General features: G+C 27.8%; 1 protein-coding gene across 3 annotated transcripts in view; it reads right to left on the bottom strand.

Moving 5' to 3' along the window:
• The window catches only part of LOC107442362 (rho guanine nucleotide exchange factor 25), a 32,697-nt gene extending 12,603 nt beyond the window's left edge, over positions 1 to 20,094 (bottom strand). Inside the window, exons 1-10 of one of the 3 annotated variants that reach the window (XM_016055916.3) lie at positions 19,742 to 20,094; positions 14,031 to 14,137; positions 12,009 to 12,082; positions 10,806 to 10,931; positions 7,518 to 7,666; positions 6,341 to 6,407; positions 4,130 to 4,242; positions 2,511 to 2,670; positions 1,036 to 1,128; positions 829 to 963 (exon numbers count right to left, since the gene is read on the bottom strand). In XM_016055916.3, coding sequence (XP_015911402.2) covers positions 829 to 963; positions 1,036 to 1,128; positions 2,511 to 2,670; positions 4,130 to 4,242; positions 6,341 to 6,407; positions 7,518 to 7,666; positions 10,806 to 10,931; positions 12,009 to 12,059 — 894 coding nt within the window. In that variant the 5' untranslated portion in view covers positions 12,060 to 12,082; positions 14,031 to 14,137; positions 19,742 to 20,094. Of the gene's footprint in view, positions 1 to 828; positions 964 to 1,035; positions 1,129 to 2,510; positions 2,671 to 4,129; positions 4,243 to 6,340; positions 6,408 to 7,517; positions 7,667 to 10,805; positions 10,932 to 12,008; positions 12,083 to 14,030; positions 14,138 to 19,566 lie in introns of all 3 variants that reach the window. The other 2 variants (XM_071187916.1, XM_071187917.1) reach the window with 2 other exon arrangements.
• Between the last annotated feature and the right edge of the window lie 1,330 nt (positions 20,095 to 21,424).

Genomic DNA, 21,424 nt, shown 5'->3' with positions numbered 1-21,424 from the left:
GCATCATGGTGTGGGGGTGTTTTTCATAGTTTGGCCTGGGTGCCTTAGATCCTTTGATTGGAAACATGAACTCTAATATATATGTAAACATTCTAGACAATGCTGCTCTCACAACTCTGTTGTAAAATTTCGGGGAAGGTATATTTCTGTTTCTTGAGTATAACTGATCCATTTACACATCAAGAGTTGCAAAACCATGGTTTGTGAACAGAATGCTTGAAAACTGATTGGCCTTCTCATAGCCTCGATCTAAATCTCACAGAACTCTTTTGGAATGAATTAGAATGCAGATTGCATAGCTAGCCAAATTAACTATCCTCACTGCCATCACAGACTTCAGTCATGATGGACGACTGAAAGTCAATTCTTATAGCCACCTATCAAAACCTAGTGGAATTTTCTACCACTGGAAATCTGGATACTTTTGACTAGACAGTGTGTAACTCACACACTAGCAATAATCGAGTAAGCCAAACACAAGAAATCAGTTGTTCACAACCTCTCCGTTCTTTAGAAAGAAAGTTTTAATTAAGAAATGAGTATTATAGAATCCTTTAACTAAAGTGTTAAATTCCTCAGAAACTTGGTTTAGCTAATGCTACATTTTAAAATGGCAAAATTTTGTCTTTTTATAACCGTTATAACAATAATAATATAAAAAATAGCTTTAAAAATTCTAGAATCAACATCGATTGGAATTTCAGAAAAAGGGAAAGCAATTCTATGTGCTTAGCAAGAATCATCTGATCCTAGACACTTTAAAACATGTTTCTATATTTCAGAATCAGCTGATACTTAGTTAACCAAAATAGTAAGTAAAGGACTTACAGGAAAGTTTTGTAGACGACCAACATTCATCATGTCATTTGCTGATTTTGGAACAACATGCATTATCTGCACAGCCTTCCTCAAACTGACAGCTTCATTTTCAAGCTTAGCTCTTTCGGTAGCTTTCACAAATTCCTAAACAACACATTGTAAATAAAACCAATGAACAATAAATGAAAAATTACAAGAAATAAATACAAAACTCACTCTTAAGAGAAGTTGATATTTCATTATCCTCTGCACTGGTTTAATTAATAAGTCTTGTATTTGAAGCCTGTGTTGCAAAAACTGCCGAGCCTCCTGATAATAAAGAATTATTTTTTAATTAGTAGACGAAGTGGCATATAAAGACAAAATGTTTCCTTTTTACATCTGATGAGTAATAAGCTCATCATTTTCAAGAGATTTATAAGTCAATATAACCTATAGGAAGGTAAAAATTAGGATAAGATCAAAATTGCACTATTTTAATAATTGACAAAATACAACTTATAAATGTATATGTGGTAACAGCAAAACAAGTCTTAGCCATCAATTAAAATGCACAACAGTTTTACATCAAGAACTACCAAATAAACTTTTAATATTTGAAAATATGTGACATTTGATAGTCAGTAAATGCTATCAACAAAGATTACTCGTTCTTTTATTTCAAAATGCAATGCCTTAATAACACCATTACTAAGAGCTAGTGAAATTTAATCAATAAACAGTGTTTATTCAGCAAATTAGGTATTGGTATTATATTAAATTCATCTTCAAAACTAACCAAATAAATTAAACAACTAGTCAGATAAAATGATTCAGTATAAATTATAAAATATGAAGAAATATACTGATATGAGCTCTCTAACAAACTGAACTCTATACTGATATGAGCTCTCTATCAATATATATAATTTTGCTGCCTTAAAGGACTAGCAATATTTTGTACAATTTTTTTTTCCATTTTTAAGATGTTATAAATTTTGCAATAAGAACTATTAGAAAAATTTAATGAAAATAAAAGATCAGCAAAAAATATTTCAGCAAATTAAAAAATCTACAAAAAATCATTCTTGAATTATATTCTTAAGATAATTTTAAAACCAATATATAACTTCAGAATCTTCAAACATTTTATGTTAAAAACTATAAATTGGTTTTATCTTTACTACTTACTCATGCTACATTTTCTTTTTTTAAAAAAAAGACTGGCAAATTAGGCAAGGTTTGATATTTGACATTTTTCATTTTGTTGAAATTTTAAGGGTATGTTCTTTAGGTATAACTACTGGAAACACATTTTCTTTTTTCCAAAAAAAAAAATAAAAAAATTATCAAGGCTTTGAGGGTCAAAACATGTGCCTTTACTTAATGTAAAGTAATTGAGTGAGTATTCAGAAAAAATTAAGAATATGTTACTTGAATAAAAAAAGTTACAAGTACTTTTGTTCTTTGCCAAAATAGGGAGACTTTTTTAATTTTCTTTGGGGGAGATATCTCATCAGCCTTGGGGAAAGGGAAAGATGGTACATCCTCTATGGAAGAGCCCACCCAAGAACTTATTTAATATTTAAATAAGGGAAATGTTTTATTTAAAAAATATTATATAGAAAGATATAGGGTTTTCTATATTATATTTGTACTATTAGAACTTTCAAAATAAAAAATAAGTATTGATATAAAAAAGTTAAAGTTACCTCAAAAAATGTGTCAACATATTCAGACACTATGTATTCAGACTTTGGTTTGTTCTGGCAGTATACAACATACATTTGCAACTTTCTTTCACAGCGTTGAAACAAAGGACCTAGTCTCTCAGGCTCTTCGAGGCATTTATCAATTTCAGTGCAAAATAAACTGAAGAATAAGGAAATTATTTTTTTATAAAAAATAATAAGAAACAATTCTATTTAATATACACGAGTTCAAAAAAACTGAATAAATTTAAAAAAAAAGTTATTTATTTAGTCTCACATGAAAAGAAAATTTATCAACTAATTAGTGAAGAAAAGAAAAGTTATCTAGTGAAGAGAATACATAAGCCCTAATAGCAGGATTAAAAAATTGTGAAGTCAGAAAAATCATTTTAAAAAATATATATACACAGTGTTTTCATTACAGAAAAAAAATGGGAGAGAATTTCTCACCCTTTCTAAAAAACAGGGTGGGATTTCAAAAAGTTAAGTGAGATTGCTAAAAATTAAAAAAACACGAAGACTTGGAAAAAAATTATTTCTTTAATTATAATACATTTTTAACATCTTCTAATTGAATATTTTTGCTGCATCATCATATGGAAAATGTTCTGTATCTACTTTTTCATCAGCTATTATATTTATTTGGCTGAAAAATATCCGTATTTGTTTCGTTTTGACCATTTCCACCGACATTTGCTTCATTTTCATTTGTCCATTACGGAGTAGAAGATATCGCCTTAACAAGGTATTTGTCCATCTTACATTCATGCACAAAATTTTTTTAACGTCTTACATGAAGAAACACGGTGAACACGTGGTTGCAGAGAAATGTGTTCTGAAAGGGGTTCCGGGGGGTGGTGTTCTGCTGTTCGCACCGGTTCTGAACAATACTGGTAAATAGGGAAGCTAGATAACAGGGATCCGTGTTGAAAATAATGAAAGATCAAGGAAGAAAAGTGAAACGGATTTTATTCAAAATGACAAAAGACGAATTTTTTTTCCAAAATTCTCGCATTTTGAAATTTATTAATAGAGTATGCGAACTTCTTGCGTTAAATTTTTTTATTGCGAGTAAAGAAAAAAATATGAGATTCTCGTGCTGTAGTGAAAACACTGATATATATATAAAACTGATAGGAATGCTAATAAATCAGAAATAAAAACAAAAATTAAATTAAATAATTTTAGGTAAATTTATTATTAGAAGAACAATTAAACATAAAAATACAAATAAATCTATATTATTCATATTTATTAACTTCATGTACTACACACAGTTCCCTAATTATCTTTTTAATATTATTGGTTGCACTTACTCTCATTCTCTTGCTGAATATTTTATTAAAGGATGAGATGGTACTTATTTTGAAAAGCTATTTTTAAGCTTACATAGGCATTAAATGTAGAAGTTAATTACATGAGCAACTTATGATATATAATGCTACACCGTTCAAAGTAGGCTTGGTATTATATGTCCTAGTCTAAAATATCATCTTAGTATATTGTAAATAAAATGTATATAGTTTCATAATCTTTAAATTTAATTGTAGTGATACTAATGTAACGAGACAAAGAAATCTTTAAACAAACATCCCAAACAAATATAAAAAGTTACTTACTCTCTATGCCACTCATAAATTGCTTCTATGTTTCCAAATATAATTTTATCTTTCCCATTTTTGAGATTTTCAGGAACTGGAATAGTTTCATCACGCATCAGCTTCATGTATCCCTAAAACAGAAAACAAAGTAGGAAATTTTATACAAAAACATTAAAATATTAATTAGCAAAAATAGTAATAGCTAAGTCAAATTAGATCGAAAAAATGCTGTGCTTCAAACTCATTCCCAGAAAGTTGGAAATTATTTTGTTTTACTTTAGGTGTATCAATCAAGAATAATACAAGTTTGCAACAATTTTCAAAGTGAGCTTAACTTTTAAAGAGTCAAAAATGACTGCTAAATTTTCATCACTTCCTTAGTTTTTTCAGTATAACATCTGAAACATGCATCATAGGTAAAATTTAATTTATAACAAGATTAAAGATCAATAAATAATTTCAGTATAGGATTAGCTGAGGTGTTCTGGAAATCGTGAGTAGATAAGTGTTTGACCACCCTGTTCAGTATTTTATTTTTACATTGATGAGTCTGGAATTGTTGGTTTTTCTAACTAATTTTCTGTAACTATCTACAAAAAAGTTACAATTTCCTATGGGTCTTGATTGGCAAGTATGTAACAAATTTAGTAAGAACAGAAAATTTGTATGCTTTCTGCTTAAATTTTTTATGTTATTCTTACAATTACTTAGCATTTATAATTTCATTCAGGAAATATTTTGTTGACTGGAAACTTAATGGAATGTTAATGTTTTTGTAAAAAAATTAAAACTTTCAAACTTTTTTTCTTTCGATTTTCAGCTTTTTTTTAAAAAAAAAGTGAAACAAGTTAACTGGAACTGAATTTTATAAAAAAAATTCAATATTTCTAAATACAGGTAAATTTAGGATAATTTAGTATAGGTTGGGCTCCAAGTTGTACATCAGCCTCAGGCTCTGTCATACCTTAATCCAACCATTATGTAACACTTAATTTTAGCAATGGCTGAAACTTGAATGAAAGAATAAAGCAGAATAGAAGTTTATTGTACTGTATTGTATTGTACTATAAGTGGATAACCCTCAAAGTAGTAAGGCAGAGTGTGTAACCGAGAAGCCTAATAGGGAAAGGCCAGTTTAGTTATAGAAAGGCCATAACCACGAAAATGAGAGCTGTTTTTTTGTGTGGTTATTTGTGTATATCTGTGCGAAGATTTAAACAAAACTTTAAAACAATATGTACCTAGAAAGCAGATCTAAATCTTTTTAAATTTTTTAATTTCTGTTTTTCATTTGGAAAGGCATTTTAAGGTTACAAGTGTTTAAAATAAGCATGATGCTTTTTTTTTTTTCCGACCAAAGCAAAAGATTTTGCCCATTTTTGATTACAGATTCTGACCAAATCGCTAAATCAATTTTATTATTTAATTTAGCGATTAGATATAACATTCGATGTGGAATTTATTGACCTTTAATTTTATAAAATATTAAATTTTCCACATGATGCATATTTTTTATATGTTATGAGGCAAAAACTAAAAAAGTGGCAAAACATCAAAGTGAAATAAAATAATTTCCAGCTTTCTGGGAATTAGTTTGAACCAAAAGATTAATTCGACTGGGCTATTACTTTTACTTACAAAAATATTTCTTTCAAAAACTAAAATGGTAAAAAAAGTCAAACTTGCTCAAGTTACTTTTTCAAAAACAATCAAAAGAATATATCTAGGTTCGAATTGAAGCAGCGGAGGTTGCTCTCGGCTTGCGCCGATGTAAAATATCTTCAGTGGTAAACGGATCATAGATTAGAATCTCTTTGCTGTCAAGCTAAACAAGGGAGGTTTTCCTCTCCAGGTAACGCAAATGCAAGCTAGTTCCATCAAAAAGAATTCGAGGAAGGCTAGTTAGGCCCTAATACTAGATCTATGAGTTCACTTATTTTCTGGATCGGGTTTAAAATTACAAAGTTATTGTAAGTACAGGATTCCCACTAAATTTTAGAATTTCTTTTTTACTTTTTCAGGTACATCAGGAAAATTTCAATAGAAATACAGACCATATTTATCTATACCAGGCAATTTTTTATCTCGATCATGTATCATCAAGATATGTATTTCTTATTACTTGCATGCGAGAATTTTACATATTCCTTTTTAAAATAGGTCACAATAAGTTAGTTCACACTTTGTACAGAAAGTATGAAATAACAGGTAAATAAACAACATTCCTACCTCCACTAAATCTCTGAGATCTCTTACATAATCTTTTTCAGTATCTACCATTTCTTGAAGAACATACCTAGAACAAAGTAAATTTTTTTAGTTAAATGCAGTACATAGTGGTAGGATTAAATAATAAATTTAAAGATTTCCGAAAATAGCAAATTACTTTCAATCTAAATTTAATATGATTTCCATAACTTATGCAAGCATAAAAACTGAAAATTATAAAAACAAAAGGCCAGTAAGAATAAGTAACAACAGAGTTTTACAAACATTTTTAAGAAATTGCACTAATATTAAAAAGTATAAGCAGTTAATGAAATATCTGGTGCTCGATAACAAAACAATAAAAATGCTTTACCCCTTTATTAACTGTTTAATATGTTAAAATTCTCTATTAATTATTGAGTGACTTCATATACAGAAATGTATGTGAGAAAAATATCAGAATTTTGAAAACATTACATCTCAAAGAAAATTTTAATAAGTAAGAAAATTTCAAAGAAAACTACAAATTGTAACAAGTTTTTTTTTCTATGCCTTTTGAAGAATGATGTCTAGATTCATGCCAGAAGTAATAACCAGCCAGTAAAATATTTTACTAAGTATTTATCTTTGACAGGAAGCAATGTACAATTCAAAAAAAAAAAAAAAAAAATAGAGATATTGCATGTAAGATGGAAGTTAGCTTGATTTCCATCAAATGATTTTTAAATACAACTGGATTATCAAATCAGAAGTTTACATCAGAACTGAAGTACTTTAATTAAATTTAGTTTATAATATGTAATTAAAGATTTATTTATATGGTTGTATGAGCAGTAGTTAAATTAAACAGAAAAATATCTAAAATAGTTAATTAAGTCAGAAATTCTATTCTTTTAAAACTTTTTATAAAAGATTAATATCGAATTTTTTCAAACGAATCAATGTAATAGGATGCATTGTTTATTTTTTTAATGCTTTTAAATTGTAACCATATGATAATTTGAAAGAAATTATAACTTCATAACAGATGTCAAAAATAAAAAATTTCACAAATTTCTTTTGTACCTAAATTTTTTAATTTATCTGTTTTGAGCTTTGGAGCAACTTATCTTTTATTTAAATAACTTACCTTTTATTTAAATAAGTATAATAATTTATAAATAAATTCTAGTTAAAATGAGAAAGCTCAAACACATACTTGCGTTTAAGTAAAGCTCTTTTAATGTCATTATCACTAGCTTCATCTATATCTTGTTGGTTTGGCACGGGTTCACTTTCACCAGATAATTCACTCCCTTCAGGCACAGTAAATGTTTTTGAATCAGAATTACTAGCCATTTCTACACTCTACAAAATATAAACATGAAAATGTTAAAACTAGTTAGTAAAGAAATGGGAGGCATACGTTTAAATGAATTTTTCCTAAAACATAATAGCATATTTAAATCTAAATATCCAAAAGGCTTAATTTTGTTTAAATTGACTTTCTTTAATTAATATGCTACACATAATTATAATTTATGCATTACAATTTGTTGCAGAAATGTTGTGGCATGAAAATATTGTAGTTTTTAAACTCAAATCTGTCCTTATTTTGAAAAATGTTCTTTAAATTTTTAATATTTACTTTGAACTTATAATAATTTTTAAACACCTGCTTGCCAAACATAATTTTTTTTTTAAGCCTTACTTTAAAAAAAAAAAAATGTGTCAAAACAAGATTGATACCTCAAATGAACTTGGAATACTATTCAATGTTTTTAATTATACTCTATTATTAAAGCAGTTTATTTTGAAATCATTAAAATCATTAGAAAAACCTACTGCGTATAGAGTTGAACCTGTTTATTTCGAATCTCACGGGAAAGGGGAAAAATTTGAGATAAAGAGGCTTCGAGTTATACAGGTACTTGAAAAAAATTTAGGTTAATTGAGAAAATCTATTAAAAGTGCTTTAATTGTTTTTAGTATAAAAATATAGGCATTTCTGTAAATTAATTATACCACATATATCTATTTACATAGCATTTTTTAAACATACAATTAACACTAAAAATAACTTTTCAAAGATTTTTGACGTCTTAACTTCTTAGTTTCCATTATTCTTTTAAGGTTAGAAAGAACAGCAAATTCCTCATAGCCAACATTTTCCTGTGATTCAAGAATAGTTTATAAGAGTTCTACAGCTTTTTCTACTTCTTTTGCATTTGCTTTTGGTTCATCAATATGATATCCAGCTTCTTCATCTGATATTCCTTTGACATTATCAAAGATTTTTCAATCTGTCAATGTTCCGCATGTTGCCAGACAGTTGTCCGTTAGTAAAAAATCTTTTTAATTAATTTCAACACTAAATCCAAATTTTCTTGCATTCCATTCTTACAAATCAGGCACTGCATTTCCAGCATTACCAGTTTCTTCCTCTTTACTGATGCCTTCAACCTCTTGCTCGTCATCTTCACAGTTGTTCTTAAAACCATTTTGGATAGTTTTTAGAGACACATTTCTCCAGGCATAACAGTCATTCTGATAGCATCCAACACCTTTATTTTTGGAAAAGAACTTTTTATGGATAGCATCTATAAGTTTGCGTACCAACTGTTTTCTATAGTACATTTTAAAACTCCTAATTATCCTTTGATCAATTGGTTGCAATTTTGAGGTGAAAATGAATTTCTATTCCTAGCTTTCTTATCTATGTTAAAAAGCTAACCCCTGGTGGTCACTTCGTCAACCCTCACTTACAGACAGAATCATTGTATTCTTTTCTAGTTAAGGATAGTGTTTGAAATTCCATGAAACACTCCTAACCTGTTTATCCCTACTTCCTGTGGGATCACGAAATTAATCTCTGTCTGCAAGTTTTACCGATAAAGAAAGTTTTGGCATTTGTGCTCTATTATTAGAAATTCGAGAAACAGAGGTTTAGAAGAAAAAAAATTTCAACATAAACATGGAAAATACATTGATTTCTGACAGTAAATGTTGAAAATTTTAAAATGAGGTTTTTCAGATAAAGAGGTTTGAGATAAACAGGTTCAATTGTACACAATAAAATTTTGATTAATTTGATACCAGAAGAAACTTAAAAAATAACAACCAAATATGATCTAAAATTCAGAAAATCCACTCATTCCCATTTATTCTTTTGATTGCACTAAGCATAACATACTGTTTAACAAGAGAGAAGGTTTTTATCTGTTCTTATAATTACAATTAAACAATTTTAAAAACTATCAGAATATGGAGTTAGTCATTGTCAGAGGTATTTAAAAAATTTTTAGAGACATTACGACTTGGCTTTAAATTTACTAACAATTATTTTATATATATTTTTTTGTAGAAGACCAAAGTATACTATATACATTTAAAAAATACATATCATACATATTTACTTAAAGTAACACAGACTCACATTAGCAATTACACTCCAAATCATAGAGTCTATGGAAATATTTGTTATTTTTTCATTCGGCTATATTTATACTGAAGGGAGTTATATAAATAATAAAAAAATAAGTTTTTCAAAATATTTTATTTAAAAGAACTTTATTTTTTAAAAAAAAATCTTTTTAACCAGCCAACCCTGTGGTAAATGAAGGCAATTTTCTTTAAAAATAAATTTAAGCAAATGTTCAGCTATTAAGTATAGCTTGTCTAAAGTAAGAACTCCCCTAGCCATTTTTCTGGACCAGTGGCGGTAATTACGGTATAACTGTATCAAGTAGGGGTGTGGGGTCACTGTTAAGGACAGGTTTTGGCTCGGGTCGGTGAGAGAAAGGTAAGCTTTTTCTCTGGTCTATTGTGTTAGCCCTAGAGTTAAGAGAAGCTACTCTCCCTGAAATGCGCCAGTCTTGTTTTTATAGCAGCAGACAATTTCAGACTTTGTGGCGGGGGGAGTTCTTACCATAGACAATTGTAAATTATGAGGTAATCCACATCTTTGCACAATTTGTAGAGCCCTAACTACAACATAATAAAAAATGAATTTATGCAAATTAAATATTTATTCAAATCATTAGTTTTTATCATATTAATGAATAAACAAGTTGTTCTAAAACATGCAGGTGTGAGAACGAATTGGTTGCCCAGAAATTCCACCTTTTGTCAAAAATGATGAACATTTAAGAAAAATAAAACTGAATTTGTAATTGGGTGACAACTATTTCATTGCATAGAGAATATTTTGAATATTAATCAGAATGTATAAAGGGATAAATTCATTGCAGGGAAACTGTTGAAAGGAGACAATTGTGTATTCAACAAGAGTTTTTATTACATTAAGTACGAAAATAATTAAAATTAAATTTTTCAGTTTGAAATATGTAATAATTAATATCATGCTAGTTATTTTCATGATAGTTAATATAATTTATGTAAATGAATCTGTTTATATCTAAACTACAAAAATGTTGGTAATAACTTTTGACTTTAGTTAATAATGGATATACACAAGCTAAGCCACATAAAAATTATTTACACATACTGTTCCCCGAGATTCAAGCTCTCCCTGATTTTCAGATGCAATATTTGAGTGTTGCACAGAAGATATTATGTTACCCCCATCAGGTGGATGTACATTTTCTTCATGGCCACTTCTTTCAGCAAGCTCCTAAAATAATTTTGACAATTTCAGAAAGCTAAAGAAGGTAAATGTTGCAAAAAGTCTTCACAAAAAGAATTTTAAAAACTTCATATATAAATAAGATTTTATTTTCATCACAAGACTAATTTACAGACAAAATTAGAGAAACAAGTAAAAAGTGCCAGCAGAGTTAAGTCGAGTAAGAGCCTGAAAGAGTCAACCCACATAATATATAGATAATATAACATAATGAAGGTTAAGAAAAAAGTTATTCACACAAAAGTATATTCGCTTTACCAGTTACTTTAAAATCTACTTCAAATCATAGTCAAATAAAAATAATCTAGGATACCGAAACAAAAATAGTTTTTATGAGTTGGTTTGAGGGACTACTCTCTTTGGTTTTTGACATGATTACTTTCAATGTTACATCGGTGATTACTGAGCCACCTTAAGTTATAATAAGCATAAATATTTAACACATGTGGTATATATATTGTTCATAAAAGATTACGCTCATAAAAATGATCCATGATTTTTTTTCATAGAAGGGGATTTAAATCTAAATCAATGTGGAAAATATAATTTTAAAAATATTTTTAATAATATGTACCATATAAAACTGATTAAGCCCACATCTTGATTTTGACAACCAAAAATCACGGTGAGGGGATAAAGAGTAGCAAGAAAAAAAAGCAAATTTCTTAAATAACTCGAAGCAAAAATTTTAATCAATTTAATAATGTTTAAAAAAATTAAAGAAAAGTTAAATAATTAAAATAAATAAATTGTATTTTAAATAACTTATCTTTCAACTTTACTCTTTGTTTTCAAATTAAAAATGAAAGTTTTAATTTAAATCTATTTATTTGCACACATTTCTAATCAGAATCTGAAAAGCCTTCAAATGATGCTTCAGAAATCTGTTGAATACAAATCTTGATGTTTTACTCTTAAATAGAATGAGTATGAATTGCAATATTTGATAATTATAAGTTTGATCCTATTTAAGAAGAAAAAAGATTTTAAAAAAATGATTTATGCATTCAAAAAAGAAGTTAATATACCAAAATCACACATAAACAAGAAAGAAAACTTCCATACTTCATTTTCCACTTCATAAGGTTGTCCAGACGATGAAGATTTATTTCCCATTTCCTCTTAGCTTTATTCACAATCTAAAAAAAATAAAATAAATGCGAAAAATGATTATATGCTATTTAAATGATAAAAAAGACAACAAATACGAAATTTAAAGAAAATAGAATTATTTGCAAAAACAAAATGAAGATAAAATTACTTATGTTGATCAAGTTCTTCTCAGTTAAAACTATGTTTTAAAGCATATTATCTGAATAAGGACATATATTTCATAAATGTTTGTGCTATTTAGTTCTGTTATATTTTTTAAATGAGTTCAACAATTAATTAAAAGAAAATAAAGTCCCAGCATTATTTAGCATAACTGCACTTTGGAATTATAGATAGTAATAGTACTACTTATCTACAGGTACTTTATGAAATTCAAATATAAAAGCATTAGAAGATAATTTTTACATAACAAATAAGTAAAAAATTGCTTTAGAATTTAGTAAATAGTCAAGAAAATGAGTATGCTTATTGTTTGTTTTTGTCCAGTAGTTAATTTTATTCGAGTAAAATATTTTTAAAACTCAATGCTGAGTGGTATTGTATCATATATAGTTTATAGGCATCTGTTATTTCTGAAAAGCAAATTACTCTTATATAATTATTTTTCTAGCAATACCTAAAACTTTTAGAAGTTGTCTTTCTCTTACCTTACATGATGGGAGTAAGAAATTTCTTTACTCTGTTTAGAATAATGTACAGCAATATACATTTTTGATAATTGTTTGATCAAATAACTAAATAAAAACTGCCTTTTTTTAACAAAGTTTGGAAATGCATTTTTAACATTTCAAACCCAAATGACTTTTTTTATTTATTTGAGTTTAATATTTTTACTAGTTTAACAATCTCAACATTCAAAGAATTATAAAATTAAATTCATTTTGAAACATATATCTTTTTTTTCATTCTCTTTAAAATAAAACAAATTTATGAATTTACTGCTAATTATGCTTAACACAACTTTACATATCAAATAACACCAGAACATTTTGCATATCAAGTTTTATTTTTTAAAGCTCTCTTTTCTTATAGAAATCTTTCCTATTAAAGAATTATCATATGAATTTAAAATATTTTAAACAAGTTTTTTTTTTTTAAATAAACAGAAATGCAGAAAGAATTTAAAAGGATGATAGAAATGATGGAAGACTTAAAATAATATACAACTTGAAAAGTTTAACCACACAAGTGTATACAAATAGTCTTTCACAGCTCATTTTTGAGAAGATAAGCAACACGAGTATACTCTTTAAATTACATTAGTAGATTGAAATAGCACATGTAATATTAAAACTAATTGTTCGAACAATAATTGCTTATTAACTTTTAGAACCAAATATACAAGTCAGATAAGTCTTCATTAAAAAAATTTTCAGCTGAAGGCATTCACTTGTTTTTAAATCAAAATTTGTTATAATACTCAAAAATTTAAATGAATGTTGAGTGTATTGTCACAAAAATCTTACGCAGGCTATATTGTAATAAAAATTTTATACTCATGATTAAAAAAATAAAATAAATAAATGTCACAAACCAAGTCTGACTAAAGAGAGAGGTGTGAACTAAGTAAAAATAGAAAAGAACACTCAGGTGCCGCTTGAGAATCATAAAACTCAAGTTTACCTGAAGATGGCAAATGTTTTGAAGGTCAATAATTTGTATCTCTTCTTATGATCTACTCTTGGAAGAAACAAATGGTATTTTTTTAAGTGGAGCTTACTGCATCAATATGTAGAAAAAAAACTATTAAACAGAAAAATCAATTGAAATCAAAAGAAACTCTTTCAAAATATTCATGCTAAAAATTCAAGCCCACATAACATTAGCAGCAAAAATCATATAGAACATTACGAAGTTTCTTTAAAATTAATATTTAAAAAGTTAATAAGAATGCAGGTATTAGAATCAGTTCAATTCTAATTAGTACTTCACATTTCAATAGTATTTTAATAGTCTAAATAATTAAAAAGTTACCTTTGATTCATAATAAGAATCTTTTTTAACACATATACTTTTACAGTGACTTCATGCTTTGTTTGATTATCCATGCCAAGACCTCTATGAAAGACTTTACTGAGTGCCTAAAAAAAAGTTATTTCTAATTTAAGAAAAGCAACTAAAAGTAAAAAGGTTAAAATTCCCAAAAAACACTTTTTAAAAATATTTATTAAAACAACTAATAAGAATTTCTTTTATGCTATAATAAAAGCTCTGTATAGCATAAAATCAACAGAATCTAGATACTTGAGCTTTAAAAATCTGTTTCCTGTATTACTTTAATTTCCAGATTTAAAATTAAAAAAAAAAAAAAATAGAAATTTCAGAATAGGAAAAAAACACTATAAGAAAGTAATAAGAAAAAATTATATTTAAATCTTGAATTGGTTTATATGTTTTAGTTATTTAATGCTGAAATTTTTGGTTTTCCATATTTAAAGATTTACTGAAAATGATGACGAAAGAAAAAAAAAAGATTTATGAGATTCACTACGTTTAGAAAAATAATAAAGAGAAGAAAAAAATTTAAGTCATCCATAAAATTAATAAAGATAGAAGATAAAATATCGATATAAAAATAATAACACTTAAATTACGAAGTGGAAGAAAAAAAAAGAAAAAAATTACTTTTATTCTTTAATTCTACTTGTTTCTAGTTTTTAAGGCTGAAAATCCCAGTTTCTAATACTAACATATTTTTTTGGTACAATTGCCCTTTCAATAATAAAAAAGTTGATTAAAAACAAAAGTTTATCCAAGTTGCTCTCAAAGAATAACACAGATAAATAGATAAAAAAAAATAAATTTAAAAAACTCTAACATTCTACTTAGTTAAAATTCAGGAAAGTTAAACTTGCATGTACTACAGGCTGTACCAGGGTTATTGGGACCTTCAAAGGGAAGTAGGGGACATCACAAGTATTTAATACTACAAGTACAAATAAAAAATAAAAAGAGAGACAAGACTGAGATCATCTGAAATATTTTTTATTCAAAGATATTACACGCGCTGTGGGAGATATGTGAAAATGTCACAAAAGAAGTTCATTTTTCCACCATATATTGCGTTGCATGTGTTAAACCGTCGGGCCATGGATTGGATACACCTGAATTTTGGTGGATATCTGCAGCAGCACAGACAATTCTTGCAACCAGATCTATTTTGGAATCCACAGGTGTTGTGTACAGTACACAGCACTTTTCAGTGCACCCCAAAGAAAAAAATCCATGGTGCTTATATCAGGAAAGCGGGGTGGCCAAGGAACCGGTCCACCATGCCAAATCCATTGGTGACCAAACACCTGATTCAAATGTTCATGCTGTTATCTTAAGAGTTGTTAAAGCAAGGAAAATGACAGTGTGAAATTATTTGTTTGCTCTGTATACAAAATAAAGCAAACACATTGGTGGGAATGAGATACAGTAAATGTTTTACGGGCCATTACTGAAAATTTCAATAAACTAATAAACATTTGCATTGTTGCAAAAGATGACCACTTTGAAACAAAAATTATTTATTAGTTAAAATCTACTTTTATTATTATTAGTTATATTTGGTTAATTTATTTCAGGGTTNCCATGGTTTAAACTGTCAAAAACTGTCACATGTCAAAAACCTGCCAACCCTGATTTATTTATTTTTAAAAAAGCTAGATTAAAAATTGTCTTTTTTTATTTTTTTGCTGCACCTTCTAATATTTAAGTCACAAATAATATACAGGCAGCATAATCAAGCCCTGGAGTAGAAGATATTTTTGTTTAGATAACCGTAACATTTTAAATTTCCATGCATAATTGTCAACGTAGCAAAAATTGAAACTATCACATTATAAACGTCTACATTTGGTTTGCCTTTAATAATGCTTAAAATCAGTGTTATCAATCAAATTAATCACATTTTTTTTTAAACATTTAAATTTTCAACAATTGAGATGTGAGGAAAAAATTGACAAATATTCAATTTTATAATCTATATTGATAATTTTAGCCCATTTAAAATACATAACAAATTTTAATTTTACAAAAAAAATTTAGACTTCAAAACTTTTAATTTCAAAAAAATATCGCTATCAGTTGCCACTTGGTTACCACTGTCTCCATCTATGTTATTGACAGAGATGGAGACAGAGGTGACTATCAAATCTTGGATGACAGATCTTTGAGAATGACCAAAGAAATTATAGACTTTTGAGTTCAAATAAAGCAATCCAGTAAAAACTTTGAGGCAACTAACTATGAAAGTATTGACAGTAGTGGTCTGACATTGTCAGACACAGGCGGCCAAATTTGTGCAATAAAATCTTTTCTCTTTTACGGAATTTTAATTTTTGTTAGAAGATTTTTTGGTTTTTCTCATTTAATAAGTGATACACTAGTGAATAGGGAATAATAATAATTTTAAGTTATTCAGAAAACATTCCTCCTAAAAAAAAATTCTGTTCAAATATTTTACTTTTTATAACACAATTAATGTTATCACTATTAAATTAGTTATTATCATTTATTTAACATGATAATTTTTAGGTTTTAATAGAAATTTAAAAGCTAATTTGTTGCTTAGTTATTTTTTTTAGCTTGGCAAAAGAAAGGATCTCCGAAAAATTTGCTTCGACTGATTACTCGCCACCAGGAAGATGTCTTAATCTTCACCTTTAATGAATGTATTGAAATTGCTATAACAATATCTTTTTTAATTTAATTCATATTTCTAACAATGCTGCTTTCCAGATTAATACTTTTTGATGTGCTTAAGCCAGGGCTCGCCAAAGTAGCTACAGCAAAAAAAAAAAAAGAAAGTGTTTTATTCAAAATGTACAATACTAAATCAATGGATTTTACTTTAAAACCCTGGTCTAAACCAGTTTTAAAAGATTATTAATTTTTAAACTAGCTTCAAAAACAAAAAGTCAATCCTGATTTAATGTACCATAGGACAATTATATTTTTACTAAATAGAATGCTACATTTATTAAATATAGTAGCATAAGTGGCAACAACTCCATTAATAAATTAAATGTGTGCAATATGTGAGTAATTTTGTTTTAAATCATCCACAGTAATTTAAAAGGAGGTAAGTAACAATGGTGCGGTTTTCTTTAAATAAAAATAGGATAAATGACATTGCTAAGATAAAATTTACAGCAAAATAAAATTTGAATATGTGTTCACTTAAAAATATTTTTTTATATGATTAGGTACGATTCATATTTATTCCCTGAATATCTGTCTTGAGCTTAATATAAACTGCTTAAGTCCATTTGGGGTTTTAGGTAAATGGAAATGTTAGAACTATCTTCTAAAGGGTAAAAACGTCAAGGGCTGACATTTGGAACATACAGTGGTCATGCGATTTTCCTAACTCTTGGTTGAAGAGAATTTATATTTAAGCAATGGTAAATGTTTCAAAAAATTATTTATTTTGTTAATAATGTTTAAATAAAGTCAAATAACATAAATTTGTATTAATAGATATAATTTGATCATTAAATTTCAAGCCAATTTCACAAAATCTGGGTAAATTTTAAATTCACACTATGAAAAATTTACTATGTATCAAACATTTTGTGTCCACAGAATTTTCCTACTTAAAACTTGAAGATATTGCTAACAATTATATTAATTAAAATGCAATAGTCAAGTTTTAAATTTTATTTTGAAACGAAAGTTACATTATTAATTTTAATCTAATACTACATAATTTATTATTGAAACACTTTATTAAATAAGCTTTGGTTCCAGCAGTAATGCAAAACTTTATTTTGGTCATTAGTATAAGTGTACATATGTGTGAATACTTGGGTGAATTCTTGGATATTAATGTGAAAAAGTCAATTACATGAAGTTAAAGAAAGGAAAACTGAACATTTTGTGTTATACACTTACAACAATATATTTCCATTAAAATTAATTAAGTGCGTGTTTAATTACTTAATATTTCTTTAAAGGAATTTTTCAGAATTAATTTGATTTTAAGCCATTCATCAGTGTTTTCCCTAAGCGTTTTTAGAAGAGCGGCCAGCCCTTTGATGAGCTCTTTTTAAAAATTAGCTGCCATCCTTAAAAACTACTGCATTTATATTCATATTCCATTAAAAAAAATTAATTCACTGTTCAAATAACAATTATTATTCTCAACTGGTTAAATTTCTATAAGTTTCTTTTTCGGGAGGGAAGGGGTATATTGATGAATTTTTAAAGCAATTTAAAATTTATTTTTTGAATAATTACCTTTTTTTTTAAAAAAAAGAAAAAAAAACACCTTTAAATGTTCATTTTCTCATAATTTTCAGTTTAAATTAAAGAAAAAAAGCTTCCAACTTTATAAATTTTTTAGTTAACATTTTAAAAAAAAAAAAATTTTTTTATGCAGTAATTATCTTTTAGCATGCCTTCATTTATTATTTTCAAACTACAAATTTTTCTCTTATTTTAATAATGAGTGAGAATTACTTTTTGAAATGCACACATAAAATAGTATTAGAGGGTAATTAAAAAATTGTTGAGGATCAAATTCAGTTATTACATAATATTAGCAAAGTTGATAAATTTTTAAGGTGTAAAGTGAGTACCCTTTCAAAACTCAAAGTGACCATTTTTGAGAGGAAGCGCCCTACCCTTTTTTATTCCTAGGGAGAACACTATGTACATCAGTGATATAGCTTTGGGGAGGGTTTGGGGGATGAAACCCCCTCCGAAATTAAACACCACTTGATTGATGAACTAATATACTGTAAGTAGGATGTAGATATTATAAAAATATTATATATATATATATATTTGAAGGAGATAACCGATAACCCCCCTTGAACATACATTAAAACTACGCCTGTACATCATAATCAAAAATAAGAAAATTAATGATTTGACATTTACAAACATTTGTTTAAACTGCTTGCAAACAAATTAAATACTTTAATTTAAATAAATTAGATAATATACTACTCGTTTGAATAGTTTTGCAAAATGCTGGTGTAATTATATATTTTGAAATCATAATTGAAAATCAAACTGATTATTGCAGGCTTAACTATATTTGCTTACATAAAATATGCCATTTCATAGAATGACTAATTTCATTCAATAGCTAATATAATTGAACTATAAATTCATACCTAAAAGTCAGCAAATTGCATTATATTAAAAGGTGAATGGCTATATTTTTCTTAGAATATTAATTTAAATATAATGAAGCATAATACATGTACCTTCTATAAAAAACAAGCAAGTATATGCCTTGAGAAAAATAAATTCGATAGATATGAAGAACTGGATAGTTTCATACGAATTATTTTGAAATAATAGACGTTGAACCCAACGATACCAATTGCGACGTAATTAGAAAACTAAAAATTAAGATTATTTGAAAGCGAAACAAAAACTTCAGTTATACAAGTTATTTAGCGGAAGAGAACTAACTAATTAAATAGTTACAAGTAACAATTATAAAATAAGAGAATTGTTGTTTACAAACATTATCATTAAACAATAAATAACAAGAGAATGAAAGAAAGACCTTATCACTTATATCTACCGTAACTTTGAGCCTAGACTTCTGTGATTCGGATTTCTTCTTTTTTAACAAGTTAATGTAAATATAAAAAAGGGAATATATAGTTTGTTTTTAAAATTAATGGAAAGTAAACAAAAGTGATGAAAGCAAATGTTACTGTAAAGCTATCGAAACCTACCCCAGAAGAAAGTTCGCAATTTTCTTCAGGGTCACTAGGATGTGATCTGGATCAGTGAAATGAAATTTATATAAGTTCGATCGATTCTATTGATTAGATAGTGTAGTACTTATAAGACTAGCATTGATGCACAATTCTCTGAAAGTGCCTATTAAATTCAGTGAATACGGAGGCCGTTTCTTCATTATGAAAAGAATAAGTAACATCAAAATTTCGACTGCTACTATGTCATTCAGGTCTGACGTAATCGGCGCAACAGTCCGCAGCGCCGACGATATTGCATTGACGGAAGTGCAAACACATCCTAGTGTCGGATTTAGCAGAACTCTGCAAAAATCCACTGCCATGACAACAAAGAGTAAAGGCACAAAGTAAAGCTTTTCCATATAGAAAAAAATTGGGTGGTTTTATATAAAATTTAAGCAGCAAAATTGAAAAAGGTAGCTTTTCAAGAAACTTCCCGATTTATCGATGCTTTTTAACTAGTAGGTTGAGATTTAAAAACTTTGGTGAGATTAAACGGTAATTTCTCACGACTGTGTTACATTTAATGGACATGGAATGCAGCATATCCGTGCTCTAAAGATTCACGCATGAAAATTCTAAAAGCTCGTAAGCGCGTCTAGGGTAATTGGATGTAGTGTAAATAGCCCGTGGAAAAATCATGAATTAGATTCCTGCTTGCATGCATTTTTTTCGCATGCAAAAAAAAAATCGCACCCAGTGAGTGTAGCCCTCTACTATCTCAACGGTGTTTGGAGTTGCGTGAATCGTATAAAGTGAGAATGGTCATTCAGATGCTGTGAAAGTGGCCCCAGACATTAAGGACCATTCTTCGATCTGAGATTCACGCATCTCTGTTTGACCTCGCGAAAAAGCAGAACCCGCTTGGCAATTTTTTAGCTGGAACTGTTTGACTGTCCAAATTCTCAAGGGAAGATTCAGATGAGACTTGAATGACTTGTCTCGTTCAGCAAATTTGCGTGACTTGCATACAGTGAGAATAACACATATTGATGCTATAGCGCAACGATTGCTTTACACTTACAGCCATTTTCACGTCATTAAAGGAAGAGGCAAAATTTAAACATTATGCCAGATGTCGTCGGCCACTGAGCAGCAAAATGGGTACCGGGGTCTGGAGAAAACTTCATTTCCCATCTGGTCTATGTTTAAATTGAGAAAGTAGCCTCACAAATGTGATCCCCTCCGCAGTAGATAAAAATTCTGATAGCATGTCTTCAGATCATCCTTATAAGCTGTCAGATGGTCCGGAAAACATCCCTATAGGGATGTTTTCCTATAGGACTTTTTCCATGTCCTGGCTAAGATTTCTTAGTTTAAAAATAAATAATAAAAAAATAAATGAAATTGAAATTTATCAATATATTTACCTAACAATATAAAAAGAAAATTTAAAAAATAAGTTCGTTAAAAATTATTTGTGTGCTTAAAACAAAGTGCTAAATAAATTAAACAAAAAAAAACACTTTTAAAACAACACTATTTTTTATCATTATTATTTCACATAAATAATAAAGTTAAATTGAATAATTACCGATTCTGAACGAAAAAACAAAGTAAGGTTTAATTTCTTAAAAATAAAAACAAAAGAATTATGATATTCGATAATATATTCAACTGACAATATTGAAAGAAAATTAAAAAACATGATTATACTCT

This window comes from Parasteatoda tepidariorum, chromosome X1 (genome assembly GCF_043381705.1).
Source record: "Parasteatoda tepidariorum isolate YZ-2023 chromosome X1, CAS_Ptep_4.0, whole genome shotgun sequence".
Classification (NCBI taxonomy): Eukaryota; Metazoa; Arthropoda; class Arachnida; order Araneae; family Theridiidae; genus Parasteatoda; species Parasteatoda tepidariorum.
This window is presented reverse-complemented; position numbering and strand designations above follow the sequence as displayed.